We start from the raw sequence: 18,763 nt of genomic DNA, 5'->3' as shown, positions 1-18,763 counted from the left end.
ATTATAAACATTTCAGTAATTTTCAAGACCTTTTCCTGGTCATCATAAGTGTTCTTTCCCCACTGATCAACGCAATAGTCGCACATTGGACAACAGTCCATATACTTTTGAAAGCTGAAACTTAATTGTCTACGGATGATCCACTTTTAAAGTTCATTAAGCCTGCCTTAGTGTATTGATCTTCGAGTGGACAAGAAAGGAATGGGCAATTCTTTAATGGGCCGCAAGTGTCGGGTCTTTTTATTGCGGTCAATATTGGAAGCTTTATTTGTATTTTGATAGCTGGTTGAGTTGAAAAACAGACCGGGCCCTGAGCTGGGATTCTTGAGGTTCACCACTTCTGCCACTCGGATCCCAATCTCGCGGACCAAGGGGACCGCAATGGCACGTTGGACAGCACTTGCCGGGCTCAGGCTGCGAGATGCAGTCCTTTGGGCAGATATTGCACTTTTCAGTTTTGATCGAGATCTCGGGATTAGCTTGTCCTTCTACGCTACTCAGGTTGTCAAGATGCAGGATCATTGATTGATTGAAAATCAAGCCATCTAGGTTAACCTTTCCTTGCACACGTTCCAATAACACAAGGGTCAAAAGAATCTGGCAGAAATGTTTTCCCAATTGGAATGAATTTGTCTTTAATGTGGGTCAGCAACTGCATATTTCTATGAATAAAAATAATTGACCCAGCTTCCTTTGAATCTGCATGCCCCGTCGCATGGTCGTGGTAAATTTCGACAACATGGAGCTCCACCGCGATGTCGACAAGGATTGTGCCGATCACGTGGTCCGAATATATTCTCAAGATCTATGCAAATATTTCAACCTTGACTTGAGAAAAGTAATTGATGGACAAAAGGTGACCGAGACATAAGTAGTCTATTCGAAATTAATGAATTCTTCAAGAGATTGCCGCAAAACATCTGCATTTTATATGAGAACCAGAGGATAGGAGTTATACCTGTCGGATTTTCAGAAGCAGGTTGTTGAGGCCTTCTCTGGGGTAATGGCCTTAAGCAATTACTATTTGCCCGGCGACACTGGACGAGCTCAGAGCTCGCGACCGTCGATCTAATAGGATGATCAAAATCATTGCTCTCAAGTAATTGCAGGTTGAAACGTTACCCGACTATTGCTGCTACAAGCCTCATCCAGCCTTAGTTTCTTTCCTTTCTCTTTCAAAACTGCAATCAGCAGTGATTAAAAAAACACTTGAAAAGACACAATTTATACTATTTGCCGAAACTAGCGCCTAACACCTACTAAGGTTGATTTTGGGCGAGATGTTTTGTTTAGATTTGTGAGTATCGCTGCCCTTGGATCGAAGGAAGTTCAAAGGAAGAACGAGTTACTTATAAAGTTTTATTTATAAAAGGAAATGGAGATTGAGACAAGTGGCTAAGACTCGATAGAAATTGGTAGTTGTTGATCTTTGTGATGTTGGATGATGGATTTTCGGATTTCTTTTCAGAGGATATTTAGGCATTACAATAAATAATGGTATTTTCATTAATTTTTAACGAATAAAAAAGGCACAAGTCGGTATTTATTTGAAGATATAATCCCGATCTTGCTCATTTCGAATCATCTTTTCAATTTCTTCATCCGATGCATCCTCGTGTTTTGACCTTCTTTGGCATAATGGTGAGCAAAATATAGATAAGATTGCAAATAAAATTGCAAAAACAAGAGCTGTTACTTTCTCTGATGTCGTCTAAAAAGTGTGACTTTTCGTAGCTCGAAAATTTCATACCCAATTTGGCGGCGGACCATTGCTCAACATTAACGTGAGTCTCTTAAATGCCTGACTGAAAGGATGATCCTAATCAGTCGAAAGACTGAAATGAATTAATATGCTGAAATCTCCCCTGAGACCGATCATCTCAAGAAAGTCAAATCTAATTAAACATCCTCATTCGTGCGATGCTCGATTTCTATGCACAAGTCAATCTCCCCCTGATAGAATCAGTGTTTATCAGAAACTGGACAAGCCTTCTGATTTATTGAGACGCCTTTTCCATATATTAACCCTTTTAAAACAATACTCAAGAAAGGGAAACAGGATATCAAAAAGCGAAGAAACCACGTTTCTATTGACAGGTCAGTATTTATTTTTATACTGCTTTAAATATTCAAATCTAATAAAGAAACGCGTCTGCCTTAGTAAGCACCGTACAAGATGCCCCGGCTGCCTTGAAATTTACTCTTTATCACCACTTGTTTTCTCTGCGGATTAATATTTCGGCCCAGAGGTAACGCTCTTTCCTAAATTATTCATTGCCTCGATATTTATAACTCAGCTTGAAGCAATGCAAGATCACAATTGAAATAAAGCACAAGAAAAGTGACGGCTAATAAGAATTAAGAGATGCGTACCTTATTTATTCTTTCCGTTGTTTCAGGAAGGTTTTAGATTTAATTAGTTAATTTGCAAGTGCAAGTATATTTCTTATGTTCTTCTGATAATTAAATGTTTCTAAAAATTGTCAAGCTTTCAACCCAATGATGTCCTTTGGAAAGAGAGAGTCTGCCTTCGCGAGAAACCTTTTGGGCGTCCCTGCATCAGGTTAATTTCATTCCCTTTTCCCATCGTAACGATTAATTCAGGAGTGAATGGTTTTTTCGCTAGAGTATCGCGAGACCCAGTCTACCAAAACCTCGACGACTATATCACACCTGATTATTAATGTGTTCTCATTTGCTTTCGATACTTTCTTCTACTGCAAATAAAGAAGGAGATGCATTTTTTTTGTATTTTAGTTCGATATATTTGATTTTGCGAAAGTGCGATATAAAATTTTCAAGCAAAAGTTCGAGTAAGAGTGTCCATCGTTGGCTCTATTCTTGGAGTTCGGTAGAGCGGCACCGTTAGTTTCTTTCTAACTTCAAGGCATTGGCGATCCAGGCGAAGTGAGTTCAGCTTCAAGTCCAAATCATGGGTGATTGTTGCTAGGGTACGGCAGAGTCTGAACAATTCTAATTCAGAACCAGATGCCGATTAAACACGGCCTTACCGGTCTCGGTTATTCTGAGCTTCTTCTAATCGCAAGTTTAGAGTAGCAAGTGACTTCTCCAGCTCACGAAGTTCATTGTGCAAGCCAAAGGCAGGTTCATCTCGGCCTAAAATGCCGTAAAGACCTTCAGCTACATCCCTAAACTTACAATGCTCGACTCCTGGCAATTCAGCTCTGAGCTCGTATCGCGAGAAACAGACCTTTTGAGGCCCTGCTTTCGCAGCAATCGCGTTTTCAACATTTCTGATTTCCGCTTCGATTTCTTGAAGTTCCTCTTCCGTCCTGGTCTTTTGCCATTCAAGCTCACTCTTGGTTTGTTCAAATTCGTGAATTCGATTGCGGAAAGCGTACTAGAACGACCGTCAGTAACGAAAAAAGGTTCATCGCTGACTAGAGTCATGAATATTTAACGTAAGTACCTCACAAGCGATGCGTTGAGCTTCCAAATCGTTCGCTGTGTTCTGAATATCGGATTCGATCAGGCTTCTGAGTTGAGTGCTTGCGCGAATTTCTTCCTCGCACTCGTCGCGATTCTTTGTTGAAAACACATTCCAGGATTCAGGAGTCGAGTTTCCTTGGGCAACTCGCCCGAGGCCTCTTAAAATTTCGAAAATGCTAATCTGTTGCAGAAATAACAACGCACTTGATGTAACTCAGTCCGGATGATTCAGTATGGAGTCCAAGAGCTTGTCGATTGATGTCAAGTGCATGATGTTTTCCTTCGAGGTCATCAGACACTCTTCTTTTGGCGTCTTTTAGGGACATTATCATCGTAAAGGCCTCTTGTGATCTCTTAAAACAAATATTCAAATATTTACCGAAATCAAATATTAAATTCATAAATTAAAAAGAGAAGCCCCTTTGTCCAACTAATAAGTTACCTTTGCTAGCGTTTCTTTCACGCGTTCGATCAGTTTTTCTTCTTTACAAAGTTCATCGTGTACCACATCTTTCACGACGTCAATTTCGAGGCGACCATCGCGCAAACCTGAAAATATAGATCATTCAAAATGAAAATATTCAAACCGAATATTTTCAATGAAAGCATATCCTGCATAATAAAATACGTCATCGACATATGAAATTTATGAGGCCGCCTATGAAGAATAAAGCTTTCAAATAAATATATATTGTTGATATCTATCTATCATTACCTAAGCATTCCGCGCAACAAGACTCTGGAATAGCCTTGGCAGCGAGTGCCGCATCGCAATCATCTTTCATTCTAGCCAGAAGATTGATCTCAGCATCGGCATTTCCAAGAACTCTCTCGAGCTCGCACCGCCATTGCTCAATCTGCACCAGTCGATCATCCAGTCTGCAGTCGTTCAAGTATTTATCCCATTTCGTCTGATTATCCGTTTCATTCACAGTTCGTCGAGCTGCAAACTGAAAGCAGAAAATGAGTCGAGTGAGTCTTCCTTGATTCCAAAGATACTGGAATTCAGTTATTTTCTTACCTTTGTCGCATTGGCATCAAACCGCTGGTTAGAAGCATCTCCCATAATATTCTCATTGGCCTGGTACCAGTCTCGAAGCGAATGCATCTATCAGAGGATGATTTTCTGGTAGCAAATCGAACATTTTGAATCTTTACCATCAAAAATTAAAATTTCCTCTCCTGAGCCATCGTGGTTCCTCTTCACTTGTTCTCAACTTTTCAACTCTTCATGTATCAAGCAAGCTCAGAATTTGCTCTGTAACCATGGCGCTGAACTCCCCAAACAATACAGTTGCACAGCTAGTAGAACGGCTTTCCACGCCTTTTCTTCGATAAAACAATCATAGCCACGCATGTTTTCTTAACAATAAAAATAAAAAGTCTCAGCATTAAATAAAATCCCATCAATAGATTTACAGGTAATTTATTCATCCGTCACAGTACCAAGATTACTGACTAATTTCTTATAACCAGCCGTGCCAATAGCATTATCTGGATATGAAATAGACTCGTTTTGAAGAAACACATCTTGGTTAGAATATAACAGAATTGACATCGAAAAGAAATACAAAAGAGGAGCTAGAATTTTATTTCTGCTGACTTCTTCTCCACTTGTCATGGCTTCCCGTCTGCTGAGAGTGAAGGAGTCTTGAGAATGATATTCCAAAAGGCCTTTTATAATGTCTAAGATTAATTTTAACAAGGAGAACGAGCGATTTAGACTTTTACCTAGGGTGGGAATATTTTTTCCACTTTCGGTGAAAATAGGTCCGAATGGTCTTGGTAGATTTGTTAGGTCCTAAAAATTACATTCCCGAAGTTTCGTCGAAAATTTTCATCTGAGACGTGATTTATGGCAAAAAACATGATTTTTTGGCATGTCATCGGAAAAATGAGTCATATCTCTGTGATGAGTCATGATGACGTCATCATTATTAGTAATTAAACAAAGAACAGTGTCTAAGCTTCATTTTCAATACTGGAATGATGACGTCATCATGACTCATTTCAGAGATATGAGGCGCTGAAGATGGACAATGCCATTTTTCCAATAAAATCCGATCGGTTTTTGAAAAAAATTGTTAAGAAAAGGGTGGTCCCGGAGTGAGTTAGTACCAATACAATAAAGAAGAACGTCTTGCGCATTTTTTGAGCCTATATTGACCAAAAAATATTTGTCGGAACCCACTCAAAAAAATCGATGAATAAAAATTGAAAAGTGAAATTTCGCCAAAATCAGAAGGAAACATTCTTGGACTGCACAAACCCATTTCAACCACTTGTTTACCTTAATTTACTGCTTTAAACACATAAGAAATCAAGAAAATCGAGAGGAAAGGCTTGATAGCCCTTGGCGAGCGCCATGAATTGCTTCCAAAAGCATTTCTCAAGAAAAGGTTTCGAAATAGCGCACTCTTTCATTTGTCACCACTTATTCGGAAAAGATTCTTCAGTTCTTTCTGAAAAGAGCGCAGTCTATTTCCAGGCTGCTCTGGTAACAAACAAGCATCCACTCATACTGTTCGCGGCGCTCGCATGACATAAGCTTGAACACACTCTGAAAACGGTGCTTCTAGGCAAGATAGGGTTGTCTCCCTCACTGCAGACTCATTGTGCTCATTACCGCCCTCTTTCTCAGCGTGGTCAAAAATAGTCACTGGTTCGATTTGAAGAATGGTTCGGTTCTTAATGGTTTGGTCTACCCGTCGCGATGAGCAATCAAGGGATAAGCCATAATGAGTGAGCATTCACGGATAAGCCGTCAGGGATAAGCTTTCAATGATGAGCCATCCGCTTATTGATGACCATCTAGCCGGAGGCAATTTGAGGTTGTCTCCCCCACTGCAGACTCATTGTGCTCATTACCGCCCTCTTTCTCAACGTGGTCGAAAATAGTAACTGGTTCGATTTTAAGAATGGTTCGGTTTAGAATGGTTTGGTCTACCTCAAGAGTTCTGATTGGTCAGGATTGAAAATTTGGAGTGTTTTCATTGGCTAAAGTGAACATTGCGTAGGTGTTTGAACCTATATAAGTCGATGTTTTTGAAGTTTTTATCATTTTTACCAGAGATCACCTAAGAGAAAGACGAAAACGACGAAAAATGGTTTTGTGCAAGCCCACCACGAACGATCTCTCCGCCTGTTATTTTCCAGGAGAGCCAATTACGTCTGATGAAATTTTCAAGGTGCTTGGGAAGACGAAAGATCAGGTAGATCAAGAACTCGACGCAGAAGCCCTTTCTCGACAGCTCAAGAAAGGGTTAGCCGCGTGCAAGAATGTTGTTGAAGCAACGCTCCAGGGCTATGTCAAGACCTTTTTGACTCGCTACGGACAATCGCGCATGGAAAACGGTGGTTGGCCGCTGCCTCCATCCAAGAAGTCGAAGGAACACAAGCGCAACGTCGCTCTCGTCACCAAGTTCCTGAAGAACTCGTCTGAGTACACTGGTTTTTGTCTCATCGTCTATGCAGAGGATATTCCGGAAGAGAAAAAACCTCGTCTTGAACTGTAAGTGGTCCTTTCTCAGATTTTTTCTCTTTGCGTCCCTCCATAATACTCATGATTTCTTTAGAGAGCCTGCGTCTTCAATCATCGATGTTGAAATGGCGACCGATTATCAGCAGGAGGCGATCAATTTCATTCGATCATTTGATGCTTTTGGCAAGGAAGATTACGAAAAGCTTGTCGAAGCGCTCAGACATCGCCGGCAGAATACAACCGAAGCAGTCACCACCTCCATGTCTCAACTTTCGACGTCTGAAACGCCCGCGTCTCAAGCACCTTCGTCACAAGCAGCCCCATCTCAAGCATCAACAAGCTCAGAATATCTTCCTGCAGTAGGTGGACGCAACTACGAACGTGTCGAAGATGATGTGATCGCGAAAGCACGACTTGTACGAGGCTGTGTCGAATTGAACGTCTCGAGCCGCTCGATGATCGCTATCGCAGAAATGTACGGCTTTCCTTCCGTCACCGATCGAACGGCTCGCATTTGGATTGGCGCCACTGAACGACTCCATAGCGAACACCTCCTTGAAGTCATTCGTCTTGACAAGCCGTTTGGACTTGGCTTTGACGGGTCCAAGCTGGCCATGCAGAAGTATGAAGTTGTGACTGTTCTCGTCCCAGGTGAGCAGAACTTCTGCATGGCGATGCTTCCGGTGGCAACGGAGAATGTCGACATTGTGATGAACGCCTTCACCAAGCTCTTCGACTCTCTTCCGGCCGATCTTCAGACGACATTTGCGAAGAATTGCAAATTTCTGATCAACGATAACGCCGCTGTGGCAAAATCGATTGCAAAGAAGGTGGATGCGTTTTTGTCGACGAAGTATAGTCTCAAGCGAGAGCATCTTACTTGCTCGATGCATTCTGCCATGCACCTTGAACGCACGTTGGAGGCATCTCTTGTCGACGAAGCATCCCGCTGCTATGTCTTGATGAAGGGTCTTCTTACCACCAGCCGCACACATGGATACCAAGGTAGCCTGGGAAACAAATTTCAGTTGTTTCTTGAAGGAGTTAAAATTAAAAGAGGCCTCGACATCCCAATCACGCCGTTTCAACTGGAGCAGAACATCCGATTTGGTGTTTTCTACCGTAATGCCGCTGTCGGATGCGTTACTTACGATTTGATCGTTGAGTTTTTGGCTCTCGAAGGCAAGGAAAAAGAGGCCGAAATCGTGAAGAATGCCAAGCCAGTCTACATTCCTGAGCTTGTGAGTGTGCACCTCCTTTGGAATCATCTCTGCCTCTTCTTTTGGACGGAAACGGCGAAGGAAGCGACGCTCGATGAATACAAGAAGCTCATCAAAACGTTTCAAGAGACTGTCGAGCTTGTACGAGACGCTGCATGCCCAGCACTGTTTCTAACTTCTGAGGGCAATCCGATGACGCGCAACGGAGATAATGGGATTCCCGGCTTTTCTCAGCTTCTCAACTCGATTCTTGACGATGAAAGTGGGGCTGCTGATTTGAATGAGCGAATTCGACGAAAGCTCGACCCTCTCCTTGCCACTTTCAGCCGTTTCGAGCAGCTTCCGAAGGAAGATATTGAGGTAAGCGATACTTTTCATCTCTCTCTTGCACAGAGTCAGCAGTACCTTATACATTTTTCTAGGGCCTTGTTGCATTGACAAATGTTCATGCTGAACGCTGCTTCAGCATTGCCAAGGACACCTTTGTCTCGAAGTTCAACTCAACAAAGCTCGCCTCCGTCTTCTGCTGCCGAATTAATTCAACTCTGAGCCACTTCATGGACGATGAGGAGACTCTACGTCGCTGCTTCCGAGGACTCTATGCAGATGAAAAGCGGGGCTCCGATGTTAGGAAGTCTGCCCACGCTGCTGCGGTGAGCGAAATGATGGAGACCATCGACAAAGAGGCAAGTCTTAAGGCTCGTCTCCAAGGGCTTACGGAACTTGCGGTTGCACTTGATGCACTACCAAAGGATGCTTCGAAGGTAAAAGAGGACTTTTTGGTTTCATGAAACTAACCTCCCTCATTAGTTCGATGCTGCTTTCCAGGCATTCACGAAGGCGAACGCAGTTGTTGCCGATTTCGGAGTGGTCACACGCGATGAAGCTTACGATTCATTTACCTCTGCGATTCGACTTAAAATGACCGATGAGCAGAAGGAGACTGCGGCGAACAAAGTCAAAGAGGCAAACAAGAAGCGCAAGCAGCACAAGAAAAGTATCTTTCTTGCTTACCATTCTGTGCTTTTCTCTGAATAAATCATAGATCGCTCATATGCCTTGTCTTTCGAGATTATTGTTCTTGTTTGTTGCTTGTAGAAAGTTGCCTTTATTTTCATTCGGAAAGGATAGCTTGATCGCGCGACTTTGTCTTGCTAAGGCCAGCCTTGCGCTGCCCCTCCCTATGTTGCCAAGGCTTGCGCTGGTTCACTGCAATGCGAAGCCCAGCACTGCCTCTCACTGCGTTGCCAAGCCCAGAATTGCCTCTCACTGCGTTGCCCAGTCTTGCGCTGCCCTTCACTGCGTTGCCTAGGCTTGCGCGGCTTCTCACTGCAACGCCAAGCCCTGCACTGCCTCTCACTGCGTTGCCCAGCCTTTCGCTGCTACTCACAGCGTTGCCTAGCCGTGCGATGCCATTCGCTGCATTGATGAGCCTTACAATGCCTCGCGCTGCCTTGCCCTTCCCTGCCCTACCTTGCCCTGCTCTTCCCTGACTTGCCCTTCCATGCCTTGCCCTTCCCAGCTTTGCCCGTCCCTGCCTTGCCCTTCCCTGCCTTGCCCTTTCCTGCCTTGCCCTTCCCTGCCTTGCCCTTCTCTGCCCTGCCTTGCCCTTCCCCGCCCTGCCGTGCCCTTTTCTGCCCTGCCTTGCCCTTCCCCGCCCTGCCCTGCCCTTCACTTCCCTGCCCTTCACTTCCCTGCCTTGCCTTTCCCCGCCCTGCCCTGCCCTGCATTGCCCTGCCCTGCCCTGGTCACGATATCAGTCGGCCGTCCCACTGATACCGGGCCAAAAGCGCCTAGGACAGGGATCCCTGCTGGCGAGTTAGGCCCACCAGCAGACTTTCCTGTCAACTCACGATGCGCGTCGAAACCGATAATACGTGCGATGAAGATGTACGGACGTACGCACGTATGCGGCTTTGACCATTGTCAATGGTCCGGGCTGATCTAGAGAGGCCAAAATTATTTTTTTTGTCAAAAATAATTTTTTTCAAGGCCCCTCAGAGCTTCCCCCCATGTCCCCACCATGCCCGTCTCAGGCTCTTTGCGTCGCGATCCCTCGTTAGTCATTGGGATCGCGGCGCGGGAGGCATCCTCCTCTGCGCATCGCGAGTTACGCAAGGCCCCAGCGCACATGGCCAGTGTGGCCAAGGCCCGCGCAGGTCCTCAAGATTCCCTCAATGCCCATATTTCTTGGCGAGGAACACCTTTATGGTGTTTCGAATTTCCTTTGAAAAAGGAATTTTTAATTTTTGACGATTTTTAAATATAAATATACAAATTAGGGAATCTTTTTGTAAAAATAAGGGTATCACTATGTTTATTAAGGGGGTCACTTAGTTTTTGAGTCAAAAAAAAAATGAAAAACGAAAAAAAAATACTTATTTTTGGCGTTAAAGCTATAATTTTTTCTATTATTTTCATCTTTGAGGTGCGGCTTTTTTGCGGCTTAAGCGCGGCTAAAAAATAAAAGAAAAAAGAAGGACAAAATAATTGCCCTAGGGCATTTCCTTTTGAAAAAAAAACCATATTTCATGATTAAAAAAAACTAAATTTCAATCGGCTCTAGAATTTTTTCCGACAAAAAAATTTTTTCTCAAATTTTTTTTCGGGACTTCTTAGGACCCTAGAATTCACCCCAAAAAATATCTAGCCTCGGGACCAACATTCGGAAAAAATATTCCCACCCTACTTTTACCTCCAGCAAAAGGCATATTTTTCTGAATGCTCTTAATTTCGTTCATATTCAGGAGAAACTCTCCTTTGCCCAGGAATAAGAATTTAGGAAAGAATCTGGGCGTCTGACCCCAATAAGCGAGTTTCGGATGATACGAAAGCGTCCCACTGGAGATTTTGTCCGTGCTCAGACCTTTCATGTTGTCACTTTTTTGCCTTGATTTTTGAAGAATATATCGGACACGTTCGTTTTCCTACAATAAATTAATGAGATGAGAAGAAAATTGGCATCTTACTTTTCCGTCAAAAATATAGTACGTCGGCTTTGTACCGAATAACCTTCCGCTTTCTATGATGAGAGATTTGTCTGGAATATGAATGTACATATTGTGAACTCTTCTCGAGGGAAGCAAAAGCAACGCGGAAAGAGCAGCCATGCCAATTACAAGGTAAAGAAAGCGGATTCCAAAGCCGAGATTCGTGGCGTACTGAGGCACTTGCAGTTCGCCTTGCTCCATTCTGTAGTCTTCGTTTCTGAAATCAAAATAGCTTGATGATTTTCTTGAGTTTTGCTCACTTTTGAAGCTGCATGGACATGACTTTCCAATTCAAAAACGCGGCAAAGCCTGCAATTGAGAAAATGTAATGTATCGAGTATTTCGAGCTGCGCATCCAGGTCATCGTTGGAAAGCCCGCTTTCGAAGTCGTGTAAACATGCATCATCTCTTCGTTTTTGTAACACTCTGCCCAGCTCTTACGATTCTTTGGAAGGAACTTATTCATGTTCGAAGATGGCTTGCCGACGCCCTGGAAGAACTTCAACGGATTCAAAAGATTCAGTGCTTTTGTCTGAGCGAGGTTGAATGCTTCTAGCATTCCCATTTTCTTAAACCTTTGCTTTTAAAAAATTAGAATCGAACTCGAATGGTTTCATGCTTATTTTTGTTGAATCTGGAGGAATGAAAAGGACGCGGTTTTCAAATATACTTTTATATATTTTCCTGTTATATGATTTTTTTGTAAAGAATAAACGGTGAAAGTTTGAGCTGCGAGGGATAAGCATGGCTGAAGAAAAAAGGAAAAACAAAAGAAATAAGCAGGAAAATGACAGAAATAAAATATCGAGAAAGTAAAAGTTGGAATTTTTTCCGTTGAACGTCTATAGAAAAATATTTTGTATCGGTTCGTTTTTGCATTTTTTGTTTGAAAAAAGGGAAAATGAAGACAAGAGATTTTCTGCTTAACACTATGTAGAGATACTGTTCATACAGTAGTGAGCTCATTCGTCATCCGACCAGTCATCTAGCTCGCCATCGTCGTCATCTTCTTTTACGTTTTTGGAAGTTTCATTCTTTTTGAAATAAAGTTTTAAAAACTTGAGCGGTATTTTCATTGGGCTAACCTCGTTTTTCAGCGCTTTTTCGATCTCTTCTTCGGTCATTTCCAGGTCGAACTCGCGCTCCCAATCGTCGGATTCACTTTTGTCCACTGCTGTCCACGATTCCTTCGAATCTGGATTGCTCAAAGGTGTTTGACTCTCTTGTCGAGTCGCAGCTGCTGGAGCTGGTTCCTCTTCCTTGGCAGCGTCTTTCAATTCTTCGGTAACGGTGTTTTTCTCGCTTTTCTGGCTGTTGCTTGAAGTTTCTTGAGTTTTGATCTCTTCTGATTCTTTATTTTCTTCTTGTTTCTTTTCTTCAGCTTTCTTTTCTTCGGGTTTCTTCGCTTCGGGCTTTTCAGATTTTTCCTCATCAAACTGTTTATTCGCTTCTTCAACGGTTGGCAACTCCTCCTGAGTCTCTGGTTCGTCAGTTTCCGAGTCCGAGTCGCCCCAACTCTCGAGGTCTTCTTCTTCGTCTGTAGTGGCGCGTTCTACCAGCGCCGATCTCTTCATTTCAGCTGTTTCCAACAGCGAAAGCCTTAAATTTCATAATACAAAAAGAAAAGCATGATAAAAGACTTACTTGTAGAAATACCGCGTCCAGAAGTCATTATGAGCGACTGCACTTGGCACCAACTTGGAGTAGAGCGCCCGAACTTCGGGACATTCGACCATGACGTCGGAGATTTCAGTCTTGATTTCTTGCCCCTCGACGTTAAAATTCTCCGTCCACTGGAGAAAGTGCACCATGTCTTCTGCTTCGTTACAGTAAGTAGCTGGATTGACACGGAGGTTGGCGAGACGGGCGGCTGGACCGGAGAGGGCTGATTTTGTTTTTCCATCTTCGGATTCAGAATCTAGCAAGAAGAAACTAGACAAGGAAGAAAAAAAATGTCAAATTACCAGAGCTATCGGCGAGAATGGCAGACGAAATAGCGTTGAGGGCACCAAATACAGAATTTTTCATAGCACTGGCGGTTTCAGCAGTTTTCGTTCCGCTCACCTTGAAGTTCAAAATGAATGAATTTTCTAATTCAAAAACGAGATGACATGTATGAAGATTATTCTAGTGTTAAATGATGATAAAGGATGAATGGTCTTTTAGAAGTCTCATGCAGCATGTTCAAGACTTACCATGCCGTTGAGACAAAATAAGGATGAGGACTGAATAAATTAAAGTGTTATTTTTCGTTGATTAGGATGACCTTTGTTAGATCATGAACTGTACCTGTTCAATAGTACTCCTCGTAGCTTCAGAAAAGGCAGAATAGGTCTCGACAGAATCTTCAACAAGTGCTCCTGTTAAATCTGTCACATCTTGAGCAACTACTTTTGACAGTTCTGACGATTTTTCGTAAATAGTCTAAAACCCATTAGCCAAAGACTTGAGAATGGATTACCTTGGAAGTTTGGACGGTTTGATTTGCAATGTTTTTCGTGGCATTGACCATTTTATCCACGTCAATTTCGATTTCAATTTCTTTGTCGAGGACTTGGTTTGCCATTTCCAATCCCTGGGAGACAGTTTTTGACAGGTTGGAACTGACATCTGAATAAAAAGAGCTTTTAATTTGTTAGAATCTGAGAAGGAAGGCAGAAGGTTCACTTGTTTATTTCTGGAGGAGATCCAAATCAGTTTTTTATTTACTTGAAATTTCCCATTACCTGTAATAGTCTTCGCTAGAGGCGTCCAGCTACTCCACCAGCCACCCTTGTCAATTTCCTCATCTTTGGCGGCTGTTGCTGGCGGAGCTGGATCATCTGACGACGGCGCTTTTGAAATTGGCGCGTCTCCTTCCATTGCGCCAAAATTCGCGTTTTCTCTCTGTTTTCTATTTGTCTCGCTCTATTCTCCGATAATCACTCGATCACTCTTGAAAATTAACGACTGTTGTTTCGTTCTTTGTTTAACTCTTTTCGATGATGAGCATTTCTAGCCCCCGGAGCTGAAAGTCTCGATCATATGATTTTGAACTTCTCTTTTGATGTTATTGAGCAGCGATATTAGCTCCTGCTCTGGCCGACGGCAAGAAATCTCGTGAACATACGATTTCCCTTATGAAATAGCTATTCTGTACGGAATGAATGGGCCTACTTGTAGCTTCTTATGGAACAATTATTCAACGAAATGACTGTTTTGTCTGGTGTCTTCTCAAAGAAGTGGGCGTCGTTTTATAGCCTCGTTAAGGGGAATCTAATCTAACAACCATTGTTTGGGATTCTACTCAATCTCAAACTCAGAATCAGACTCATTTGAAATTCAGACGTTACTTTATATAAAGAAATTTTATAATTGATAAAGCAAGAGCGACCTTTTTTCAGTAAAAAAAGTAAAGAAAGCGATCATTTTTGGTTCATGAAGAAAATGATGATGATGATTTTTTTCTCAGGCTAGAACAGACTTACTGAAGCAGATTGTTTTTTAGAATGACAGAAAAGGAGGACAACAAATATTAAAGAAATAAGGAAACTTTAAAGTTTTAAATGTGCAAATTTAAAGAAAAGAGCGTAGTTAAAATAATGCAGCATAGATATAAATATATAGTTAGTTTTTAAAGCGGCGGGGCAGAATCTAGTGACGCATTATTGGGCATTCCAGGCGGGAGGCCATATCGAGCGCTGAAAAAATAGTTTTGAAAGCTAGGATTTTCCATTTTCTTACCCATGATTACTGCCGATCTCGAGCATTGAAATCTCTTTTTCGACGTTGACGACAGTATAGTCCGACGGATGCTTCAACACCAAAGTACAAGCTCGAATTCCACCAAGAGCTTCTGGCAGCTCGAATCGGTTCTCCCACTTGTCTTTTGCTGGATCGTAGCATTGAACAATATCGACCATGCAACGATTATTCCAACTATTTGAAAAATATTGTCTTTTATTTCTTCCAAAAACGTACCTGTAGCCTCCAGTGACATAAATTCGATCATTATAAACAGCGATTCCGACATCTGATTGACCAGTCAGCATTGGCGCAACTTTCACCCACTGGTCCGTTCGCGGTAGATAATACTCGCACTCCAGGACATCGTCGTAATCTATAAGCAGGATTCTTAGATTCCCAGAACGAAATTAAAGCTCCTACCAGAGCTGCCACGAAAATGGTTGCCGCCGAAAACGTACAGACGGTCACGATGCGTTGTCATGCAATGAAGCCCCCGAACGACTGAAAAAGGGTTGAAAATTTATAGAAAAATGAGCTGATTAGGACCTGTCATCGGATTTTTAGTCTCCCAATCATCAACTGTCGGATCGTAGCAAAGCAGCTCTTTTTGGAAAGAATCGTGAGTGATTCCACCGGAAATGTACATTTTTCCATCGTAGACTGTTCCAGCGTGGCCATAGTGAGGTTCTTTCATTTTACAGACGAAGTTCCACTGAAAAAAAGGGATTTAAATACCTCATTTTTCGATTAAATTACCTCGTCTTCCTTCGGCGAGTACTTTTCGACTGTTGCCAGTTCTCCAGCGGAGTTTCTACCACCAACTGCGTATAAATTGCTCCCAATTGCGGACAGGTGGAAAAATGTCCGTTTTTCGTTGAGGCTTGCAACTTCGCGCCAGGAATTCGTCCGCGGATCGAAGCGGAAGACAGTATCAACAGCAGTCTTTCCCTTCGTATCGTAGTTGCTCTGGCCGCCGACGACAAATAGGAAATTTCCAATCACGGCGATTCCATGTTGGTACCGTGGATGATCCATTTCGCGCAATCGAAGCCAATCCTACAAAAATATTTTAATTTTTCTCGAAGAAAAGACTCAATAGTAACTTATAAGCGCAACTGTACCTTTTTGTTTTCATCGTACGCCCTTAATTGATTGGAAACAGAGAGTTGTTGACGAAGCACTCCGCCAAGGACGATTAGGTGATTCGAGTTTGAGCGAATTTGGGTTCGTGAAGTTTGAAGAAGTGGCTGCATGTTTGGGAGCATTTGGTAAATTGTGGCTTCAAGCAAAAGCTGCATACATTTTGACTCTTTCATAAAATCGACATCTACATTTTTATTAGAAAATTTTCTGGTCATTGGTTTCATACCCTTGATCTCGTTTAGGTCGCTGGAAGGCTGGATGAGCGGGAATTTGATCTGTTCCATGAGTTCTCCTGCGCGGGAGAGTCGATTTTCTTGCGGCAGACCTCCTTTCAGCCAAACCCTGGCGTAGTGAAACAGGTCGAGCTCCTTGACTCCCTGGAGATCGTTCGAACCCAGGAGGAACTTTAACCTTTCGAACGGGATCTTGCACAAGTCGGGGATAGATGTAAAGTTTTGAAGAAGAAAACGATTGATGAAGTCGTCGACTTCGGACAAGTTGAACTGCGAGGCAATGTTGCCGATTTCGAGGCAATTGTTCATCGTTAGTTGCTCGACAAGGAACTCTGTACAAAAGGCGACCACGTGACTGATTTGCATGTGAGTAGCGGCGTCTAAGATGACGCAGACATCGTCCATTCCAATCATCACCTCCCCGCTGTAGATGAAATCGATGATCTTCTTGAGCCCTTCTGGACAAATTCCTTGCAATGAGACGACGTTCGAGGTCGCTTCCTTCATCCCTGAGCAGAACATGGCACGAAAGTAATCAGAAACAGAAGCAAGAAGAGCCTTGTGCACGGGAAATTGCACGTCCTTTCATTTCTCAGGTCAACAAACATAATTCAGTAACAAGAGAAAGGATTATCTTCGAGTTGACCTCAATTCCTGAGCAATGAGAATGCAGTCACTGAGGGAGTCATTTTCCCTGAGCTTTCTGAAGCCTTCTCTGATGTCATCGGAGAATTGGTCAGCGCGGAATGTCTTTTTCCCTCGGTTAAAAATTGGGGGCGCCGAGCTGCCAGCTACGGATCCTGACGATCCTCCCGTCAGCAGTCCTGATCATGTCAGTTCAATAACACATTTCACAATAACAAAATCAATAAAGAGTTCAATCAAGTATTTAAACTGTTCCTCCTCCATAATCTCCAAGATCCATCCGCCTTTCTCCCCCACCAGCGCTCATTCTACCGACAAGAGCTCCTTATCCGCTTATCTCCAGCCTTCATCTCGATAGCAGCTCGCTCAGAGGAGTAGTACCGCGATTGGCAGTCCTGACTGACTGATTTTTGAAAGATGCACATTGACGTTACAATTCTCCATGCAAAAAACATAGGAGATTTGTAACGTAGATTGCGTAGGCGTCACTGGTTTGACGGAACTCTAAAAGAAGAGACACTAGAGTCAAATTTTAATTGGTTGATTAGCTATTTCCCTCGAAAATCAGAATCAGTCAGTCAGAAATGCCAATCGCGGTATATAGAGTGGCTGTCTGTCGAGGGGTTGTGGTTCTCTGTGAATGGCTAAAACGGGTGTGCGCGAAGTTCGAAATTGGACCAATCCTGAACCATTAGGGCGGCGGTGTACATCGAGGTCACTTCCTGTTTCTCCACCAAAAGGTAAACAACTGCTCCAGTCTAAACAAACAACTTTCCCTCAGTGATTAGGGCGGCGTGTCATTTCCGGTATTATTCTAGAGCCAATCAAAGGTAAACAACCTACACCAATCAACTTCCGGCTTCATTCTAGCGCTCATTTCCTCACATACAATAACAATGGTCTCACTAATCATAACAATGACCTTCAGATGAGTAAACACTCGACATAATCATAACAATGGACACAACGACAGTGAAGACGTTATCCCCCACTTGGAACAGCAGTGACCTTGACAAGGAAGACCAGAAGAGCAAACATCAGAGTTCAAACAAGGTAACCATTCCAAACTACAAAACATATCCTCACATAACTTTCAGATCCGAACATCTACTGCAGACAATGATGACAACTGCAACTACTGTTACGTAATCAATACTGTAATTATTCTGCCAATATAATCAAGCAATAATAATAGACAACCAAACAAATCAATTTCAATGCACATTTATTCCTCGATACACTGGGAAAAAACGTACTTTAGTTCAGTATATGTAAAGGGTCGCAGGTTACGCACTTTTCTGTTTGCAATAATATGTCGTATCAATTGTGTTGTTTTAAATCGTCGTTCAAGCACCTTTAGTCGCTTTAGCCGTTGCATCCGCATCTGTCTCTTCCTTTGCAAGTCTCTCATCATATGACCCATCCCTGCTGTCGTCGTCTGTGCTCTCGTCTGAGTACTCACTGTTGGTGTCATTCCCCTCGAGTAATAAGTTGATACAGCTGCAGCTTGATTCACTTTCATCTGGCTCTCCGATTCGCACAGATACGGTCCTGTCACTGTCTTCACTGATGTCGTCATCTGATTCGAAGAAATTGTCGTCTGAGTCGTCGGAATTGTCGCGTTTGTCATAATCGGGAAATGGTTGTTCGCCTCCCTTGGCGGTTCGTCTGATGTAGAGCACGTTGAAGTCGCTGTCCTCATACCTAGCATAATAATCAAAGAGAGTGTGGTCAATAACAAAATCTTCACTATTGTTCCGTTCAGCACCAGCTTCAATTTCTTTTCGGAGATTATGGTCGTAATCCACGTCTGGTGATTTTTCCATGATTGACTTGAGCCGATTTGCACTGTACTTTGGAGCTCCGTCTTCATTG

The 18,763-nt window shown here is 42.8% G+C and overlaps 4 protein-coding genes and 2 long non-coding RNA genes across 8 annotated transcripts; 1 reads left to right on the top strand and 5 right to left on the bottom strand.

The window, feature by feature from the left end:
- Positions 1–691: 691 nt before the first annotated feature.
- On the bottom strand, positions 692–1,238 carry LOC145700300 (uncharacterized). Its single transcript, XR_014134188.1, has 3 exons — positions 1,123–1,238; positions 959–1,068; positions 692–805 (listed from the first exon to the last, which is right to left on the bottom strand). It is a non-coding gene; the product is annotated as an uncharacterized LOC145700300 (long non-coding RNA).
- Positions 1,239–2,747: 1,509 nt separating this feature from the next.
- On the bottom strand, positions 2,748–4,794 carry LOC145699994 (tektin-2-like). Its single transcript, XM_081777258.1, has 9 exons — positions 4,635–4,794; positions 4,472–4,560; positions 4,166–4,400; positions 3,893–3,999; positions 3,655–3,803; positions 3,431–3,608; positions 3,160–3,361; positions 3,012–3,117; positions 2,748–2,963 (listed from the first exon to the last, which is right to left on the bottom strand). The coding sequence occupies exons 1-9, from the start codon at positions 4,639–4,641 to the stop codon at positions 2,798–2,800; spliced, it is 1,239 nt and encodes a 412-aa protein (XP_081633384.1). The 5' UTR covers positions 4,642–4,794; the 3' UTR covers positions 2,748–2,797.
- A 49-nt stretch (positions 4,795–4,843) lies between these two features.
- Positions 4,844–11,739, bottom strand: LOC145699995 (uncharacterized). 2 transcript variants are annotated; one of them, XM_081777259.1, is made up of 4 exons: positions 11,402–11,739; positions 11,121–11,358; positions 10,847–11,078; positions 4,844–5,136 (listed from the first exon to the last, which is right to left on the bottom strand). In XM_081777259.1, exons 1-4 carry the CDS (start codon positions 11,704–11,706, stop codon positions 4,877–4,879), a joined length of 1,035 nt encoding a protein of 344 aa, XP_081633385.1. In that variant the 5' UTR covers positions 11,707–11,739; the 3' UTR covers positions 4,844–4,876. The 2 variants fall into 2 exon arrangements, 1 of the variants encoding a protein (XP_081633385.1); XR_014134123.1 differs by lacking the exons at positions 10,847–11,078; positions 11,121–11,358; positions 11,402–11,739 and adding an exon at positions 5,182–9,499 and having other exon boundaries at positions 5,015–5,136.
- A 5-nt stretch (positions 11,740–11,744) lies between these two features.
- On the bottom strand, positions 11,745–14,156 carry LOC145699993 (uncharacterized). 2 transcript variants are annotated; one of them, XM_081777256.1, is made up of 8 exons: positions 13,868–14,156; positions 13,603–13,751; positions 13,431–13,565; positions 13,337–13,366; positions 13,106–13,205; positions 12,786–13,059; positions 12,227–12,740; positions 11,745–12,175 (listed from the first exon to the last, which is right to left on the bottom strand). In XM_081777256.1, the coding sequence occupies exons 1-8, from the start codon at positions 14,001–14,003 to the stop codon at positions 12,104–12,106; spliced, it is 1,410 nt and encodes a 469-aa protein (XP_081633382.1). In that variant the 5' UTR covers positions 14,004–14,156; the 3' UTR covers positions 11,745–12,103. The 2 variants fall into 2 exon arrangements, with proteins under 2 accessions (XP_081633382.1, XP_081633383.1); XM_081777257.1 differs by lacking the exon at positions 13,337–13,366 and having other exon boundaries at positions 13,868–14,152.
- Positions 14,157–14,287: 131 nt separating this feature from the next.
- LOC145699992 (kelch-like protein 13) lies at positions 14,288–16,846 on the bottom strand. Its single transcript, XM_081777255.1, has 8 exons — positions 16,237–16,846; positions 15,989–16,194; positions 15,624–15,923; positions 15,414–15,579; positions 15,288–15,368; positions 15,102–15,240; positions 14,865–15,059; positions 14,288–14,821 (listed from the first exon to the last, which is right to left on the bottom strand). Exons 1-8 carry the CDS (start codon positions 16,763–16,765, stop codon positions 14,755–14,757), a joined length of 1,683 nt encoding a protein of 560 aa, XP_081633381.1. The 5' UTR covers positions 16,766–16,846; the 3' UTR covers positions 14,288–14,754.
- Positions 16,847–17,297: 451 nt separating this feature from the next.
- Positions 17,298–18,100, top strand: LOC145699996 (uncharacterized). Its single transcript, XR_014134124.1, has 4 exons — positions 17,298–17,628; positions 17,670–17,718; positions 17,817–17,941; positions 17,986–18,100. It is a non-coding gene; the product is annotated as an uncharacterized LOC145699996 (long non-coding RNA).
- The last annotated feature ends 663 nt before the right edge of the window (positions 18,101–18,763 follow it).

The sequence above is a fragment of the Oikopleura dioica genome, chromosome 2, assembly GCF_907165135.1.
Source record: "Oikopleura dioica chromosome 2, OKI2018_I68_1.0, whole genome shotgun sequence".
In the NCBI taxonomy this organism is placed as follows: domain Eukaryota; kingdom Metazoa; phylum Chordata; class Appendicularia; order Copelata; family Oikopleuridae; genus Oikopleura; species Oikopleura dioica.
Note: the sequence above shows the minus strand (reverse complement) of the source record. Positions and strands in the feature narration are given on the sequence as shown.